The sequence below is a fragment of the Nicotiana sylvestris genome, chromosome 6, assembly GCF_000393655.2.
Source record: "Nicotiana sylvestris chromosome 6, ASM39365v2, whole genome shotgun sequence".
NCBI lineage: Eukaryota > Viridiplantae > Streptophyta > Magnoliopsida > Solanales > Solanaceae > Nicotiana > Nicotiana sylvestris.
In genome coordinates this window covers 119,194,629-119,201,094 of record NC_091062.1, presented here as the reverse complement: position 1 = coordinate 119,201,094, position 6,466 = coordinate 119,194,629, and the positions used below count along the sequence as shown (strand labels likewise).

General features: G+C 45.2%; 1 protein-coding gene across 1 annotated transcript; it reads right to left on the bottom strand.

Annotated features, from left to right (window-relative positions):
* Window positions 1–1,244: 1,244 nt before the first annotated feature.
* On the bottom strand, window positions 1,245–2,204 carry LOC138871185 (uncharacterized). Its single transcript, XM_070149052.1, has one exon. It carries the CDS (start codon window positions 2,202–2,204, stop codon window positions 1,245–1,247), a length of 960 nt encoding a protein of 319 aa, XP_070005153.1.
* Window positions 2,205–6,466: the final 4,262 nt, after the last annotated feature.

Sequence of the window (6,466 nt, the reverse complement as noted above, 5' to 3'; positions counted from 1 at the left end):
GTGGATCTTTGAATTTCTGGGCCTTGATCTGCCCCAATAGTGAAGACTGAGCAACAACACACGCAAGAACTCGGCTGGGCTCTGAAATATCCAACTTCACAAGTCTGTTAGCCAAGGACCGAATGTCCAAAGCTAGTGTCCTCTCCTCTGCTGGAATGAATGCCAAGCTACCCATGCTCTCTGCTTTCCTGCTTAAGGCATCTGCGACCACATTAGCCTTGCCCGGATGATAAAGAATGGTGATGTCATAATCCTTCAGTAACTCAAGCCATCTACACTGCCTCAAATTGAGATCCCTCTGCTTGAACAAATGCTATAGGCTGCGATGATCAGTATAAACCTCACATGACACCCCATATAGATAATGACTCCATATCTTAAGAGCATGAACAATCGCGGCCAACTCCAAATCGTGCACATGATAGTTCTTCTCATGGATCTTCAGCTAACGAGAAACATATGCAATAACTTGCCCTTCCTACATTAATACATATCCCAATCCAACGCGCGAAGCGTCGCAATATACCATATACATCCCTAAACCGGAAGGCAACACAAGAACTGGTGTCGTAGTCAAAGCGGTCTTGAACTTCTGGAAGCTCGCCTCACAATCATCGGACCAACGAAAAGGAGCACCCTTCTGGGTCAATCTAGTTAGAGGTGATGCAATAGATGAAAATCCCTACATGAATCGTCTGTAATAGCCTGCTAACCCCAGGAAACTCCTGATCTCGATCACTGGAGTAGGATATGGCCATTTATGAACTTGCTTCAATCTTCTTGGGATCCACCTAAATACCCTCTCTTGACACAACATGCCCCAACAATGCCACTGACTCTAGCCAAAACTCGCACTTGGAGAACTTAGCATATAGCTTTTGATCTCGCAAGGTCTGAAGCACTACTCTCAAATGCTGCTCGTGCTCCCCTAGGCTATGTGAGTATATTAAGATGTCGTCAATGAAGATGATGATAAATGAATCAATATAAGGTCTGAACACCCTGTTAATCAAGTCCATAAATGTTGCTGGGGCATTAGTCAAGCCAAAGGACATCACTAGAAACTCATAATGGCCATTTCTAGTCCGAAATGCAGTCTTCAAAACATCCGAGTCCCAAATCTTCAACTGATGGTACCCTGACCTCAAGTCGATCTTAGAGAACACCCTAGCACCCTGCAATTGGTCAAACAAATCATCGATGCGAGGCAATGGATACTTGTTCTTGATGTTGACTTTGTTTAACTAGCGGTAATCAATGCACATCCGCATAGTCCCATCCTTCTTCTTCACAAATAACACGGGTGCACCCCAAAGCAATACACTAGGTCTAACAAACCCCTTTGCTAACAACTCCTCAAGCTTCTCCTTCAACTTCTTCAACTCATTTGGAGCCATACGGTATGGTTGGATGGATATAGGCTGGGTTCCTGGAGCCAAATCAATACAGAAATCAATATCACGATCCGGTGGCATGCCAGGAAGATTAGAAGGAAACACATCGACGAACTCCCGAACTACTGGAACTGAATCAATTGTCGGAGACTCTGCGGTGGTGTCCCAAACATAAGCCAAATAATCCAAACACCCCTTCTCGACCATATACCGAGCCTTCAGGAAAGAGATAACCCGACTAGACGTATCAACTATGGAACCCTTCCATTCCAACCTTGGAAACCATGGCATTGTTAATGTAACAATCTTGGCATGGAAATCTAGGATGGCGTGATATGGAGATAACCAATCCATGCCCAGGATGATCTCAAAGTCAATCATATCAAGAAATAGGAGATCCTCTCTAGTCTCAAAACCATAGAATGTGACCACACACCAGTAGATCCGATCCACAACCACAGAATCACCCACATGAGTGGACACATGAACAAGAGTGCCTAAAGGCGCCGGAGGAATAACCAGAAAACGAGCAAACAGAGATGATACAAATGAATTGGAGGACCCTAGATCAAATAATACCGAAACATCTCTACCGCAGACGGAAATAATACTTGTGATGATGGCATCTGAGGCCAATGCATCTGGCCTAGCCGGAAGGGCATAGAATCTGGCTAGAGCACCAACTGGCTGGCCTCCACCTGACTGAGTAGTAGCTGGCTGACCTCTCCTTGCCTGGCCTTCATCTCTAGGACGGCCTCTACCCGTCTGTCCCGCGCCTCTGGGAGGCTGAGCAACTGGTGCTGAAATCATAGGCTGTTGACCCTGCTGTACTGCCTTGCCCCGAAGTCTGGGCAGGTCCTCTTCATGTGACCCGGATCTCCACACTTATAGCAACTCCTTGGCACCATAGCCTATTGCTTTGAAATTGAGCATGCTGACCCGAATATCCACTAGAAGACCCCTAAATGGTTGGTGGGCGATATGAACTCTCTGGCATGGCACTGAAGTAAGCACTGGAAGAACCCTGATGACCATAATACGCGCTGAAGGAACCCTGAATAGCTGGTGGACGGTAAGGACTCTCCGGTATCGCACTAAAATAAGGTCTCACTGGAGCACCTCGGGGAGGTGGTGGTGGTGCTGAATACGGGGGCCTACTGGGCTGGCCCCTCTCAGAGTGCCCCCTACCCCTAGCTGAGGCACCTTTGAACTCTCTAGAAAACTGGGCCCTCTTGTCCTGCTGAAACTATTCTCTACCCCTCAGGCGATAACCCTCAATCCTGCGAACAATCTCCACCACTAGCTGATACTCAGTACCCATCTCCACCTCTCAGGCCATGCTAGCTCGAATACCGGGGTGCAAACCCGCAACAAATCTCCACACTCTCTCTGCATCCGTGGGAAGTATCATGAGAGCATGGCGATACAACTCAGAAAATCTCGCCTTATATTCGGTCACAGACATCTGACCCTGCTCAAGATGCTCAAACTGATACCGTAGCTCTTCCCTCTCAGAGGGTGGAATATACCTATCCAAGAATAACTGTGTGAACTAACCCCAAGTGAGGGGAGGAGAACTTGCTGGCCTGCCAAGAACATAAGACTGCCACCATCTACGGGCCCTGCCCTCCAACTGAAAAGTAGTGAAGTCTACCCCTTACGAGTCGAATATCCTCATATTGTGCAGTCTGTCCCTACACCTATCAATGAAATCCTAGGTATCCTCATGACGCTCACCCCCGAAGACAGGAGGGTGAAGTCTAGTCCATCTATCCAATAACTTCTGCGGGTTACCATCCGCAGCTGGTCTGGGCTCGGGCACCACTGCAGCAACTGGTTGAGCCCCATTCGCAGGTAGTGCACCCGGAGTCTAATACACTACAGCTACGTGACCAGAAGCTTGAGTAGTAGGGGTCTGTGCTTCCACTCCTGCCTATGATGTAGCTAGAAATAAACCAGCCTGAGTCATGGTGTCCATGAACCGCAACATACGACCCATGATCTCCTAGAAATCCGGTGCTATCATAATGTACGCCGGGGTAGGCTCGGCTGCGGGCACCTCGCCTTGCTCCTCAACGATAGGATCTCCCGCAAGATCTGCTGGTGGTGCTACTGGGACAACTCTAGGACGCCCTCGTCCCCTACCTCGGGTCAGTGCCCTCCCCAGCCTCTAGCAACGGGGGGAGCAGCTCCTCCCGGGTCTGGAATATCAGCTGTATGGGTCCTCACCATCTGTGAGAGAATAGAAGAGGAAAATTTAGTATACCAACCACTACACGATAGGAATGAATGAAGAGTAGTTTTCCTAACACCCTATAGCCTCTCGAAAATAAATACAGACGTCTCCGTACCGATCCGCAAGACTCTATGAGGTTTGCCCATGACTTGTAGACCTACATGAACCTAGTGTTCTGATACCACGTTGTCACGACCCAATTCTCCTATAGGTCATGATGGCGCCCAACACCCTTGTCAGGCAAGCCAGTGCGGAAGTGTTAACAAGCTCTCATTTTCTCTTTACTAAAACAAGTACAGAAATTTTCTAAATTTGCAGTTGAAAAGCATGTGATAATTAGCAATTTGCAATAATAGTTATACAATTCTCAAAAGAATAGTCTACTAATGTATATGCCAAGACCTGGTGTCACCAGTTTACGGGCAACTAATAGAATATACAAAAGAATAAATCTATCCTACTGTCTAAAATAGAATAGACAGCCAAAATAAAGAGAGACTCCATCATGCTGCTGTATGACATAGGAAGGGAGCAGCTCACCGTGGAAGTCTCGGACACTGATAAGAATGCGCACCAGACTGGTAACAAGATGTACCTGCCTCAGATCATGTACAATTAAGTACAGAAGTGTAGTATGAGTACATAAACAATATGTACCCAGTAAGTATCCTGTCTAATCTCGAAGAAGTAGAGACGAGAGGTCCACTTGACACTTACTAGGGTCAAATAATATGAGAAATAAATTATATTGAGCATGGATAGAACAAATAATTAGCAGTTTATAGCAAGAAATAACAGGTCCTCTCCTAGATAATATCACAGTTGGCCACTTTCATTCCAGGGCAAATAATAAAGCTCAATTTATAGAAGAATACTAAGTAAAGCATGCGCAAGTAGTGCCGAGGTCGTACGACCCGATCCAACATAAAAGTAAATTGTGCACTGCCGAGGGTCGAACGACGCGAACCATAGATGCATCTATTATCCCGCTCACGAATCAAATATGCGATGAGGTCAAATGTAATTAAACACAGCAACAAGCAGACATGAATATATAACAGGGGAGCAATTACTCATAGAAATATCAACTTCTCTTTGAAAATGCCAAGAAAGATAATGTTCCTCTTACGAGTCTCATTTACAATAATCACCATGATTTAAAAAATCCAAATAAAACATAAAGTTGCAAGAATATCACATAAAGTATGCTTTTGGGTCCTAGACTACCCGGACTTAGCATAATAGTAGCTACGAACGGACTCTCGTCACCTAGTGCGTACATAGCCCCCGCATTTAATGGTAAATTATTTGATTATATCACCTATGGGGAGAATTCTCTCTTACAAGGTTAGATAGGAAACTCACCTCGCTCCGAAATGTACTTCCAATACCAATAACGAGCTCAAACTCTCAATTTGGAGCCGAACAATACAAAACTAGATAAACGAGGTAGGAACTAGTCAATACAAGCTCACAAGATCGCATTCTAACTATTTAAGCATTTTCCCAACCTTAAACACAATTTCCCAAAATCCGACCCCGGGCCCATGGGCCCGTATTCCGAATTTTTTTGAAGAAAGTTGTTCTCTATAACCTAAGGATCAATAATATATGATTTCTAATGCATTTCATAACAAATTTCGTGGTTAAATCTTACTTTTATCAAAACCCTAGGTTTTGCTCTAACCCCATGATTTTACCTTAATCTTTATGTGTTAATCTACCCAAGACTCAAGTATTAAACTAGAAATAAGTAGGGTAAACTTACCTCAAGATTCTAAGTGAAGGTCCTCTCTCAAGAGCTCCAAAATCAACCAACGGGTGAGTGAAAAATGGCCAAAATGACTTAGAGCCCGTAATAAATGAAGCTCACTGCTTTAGTGATTTTCGCATCTGCGGTCAATGGACCACATCTGTGGTCCCGCTTCTGCGAGAGGAAGGTCGCATCTGCAGAATTGGCCAAGTGGGATAGGACCACTCCTACGGTCTTGAAGCCGCTTCTGCTATTTTGGGCCTGGCCTGCCTTGGCCGCATCTGCGAGAGGACGACCGCTTCTGCGGTCTCGCACCTGCAGCTGACCAACCGTAGGCGCGGTTATGACAGCAACCTGAAGCTTCAGCTCTTCTCAAATTTTTCAACTTCACTCGAGCCTCTCCGATTGACGCTCGGGGCTCCTGAGCCCCGCCCGAACATACCGACAAGTTTGAAATCATGAAACGGACCCGCTCGAACCTTCGGAATGCTTGAAACAAAGCTAAATCTAAGAATCACCCCCTAAAACCAATTGGATCAAACTTATGAACTTCAAGTTCTTCAATTCACTTCTAACGTGCTGAAATGTACTTATACTACTCGGATTGACACCAAATTTTGTGGGCAAGTCTTAAATATTATATTGGACCTGTAATGGGCTTCGGAACCAACATACGAGCCCGATACCAATGTGATCAATCATTATTTAGTTTCTTTAAATCCTTAGAATTTCAGTTGAACAATTTCTAATAAAAATTCATTACTCGGGCTAGGGACCTCGGAATTCGATTCCGGGCATACACCCAGGTCCCATATCTTCCTACGGACCCTCCGAAATCGTCAAAATACAAATCCAAGTCCGTTTGCTAAAAATGTTGACCAAGGTCAAACTTAGTCTTTTAAAAAAATCTTAAGGAATCAAATGAGCCTATTCCAACCCAAACTCTTCCAAATCCCGAATCAACCATCCCCGCAGGTCGTAAATTAGTTAAAGCAAGCGCGGAAAGTTTCATTTAGGGTAATGGGGTTCTAAAAGAAAAACGACCAGTCGGGTCGTTACATTTCGAAGCCCGACAAAAGCCAC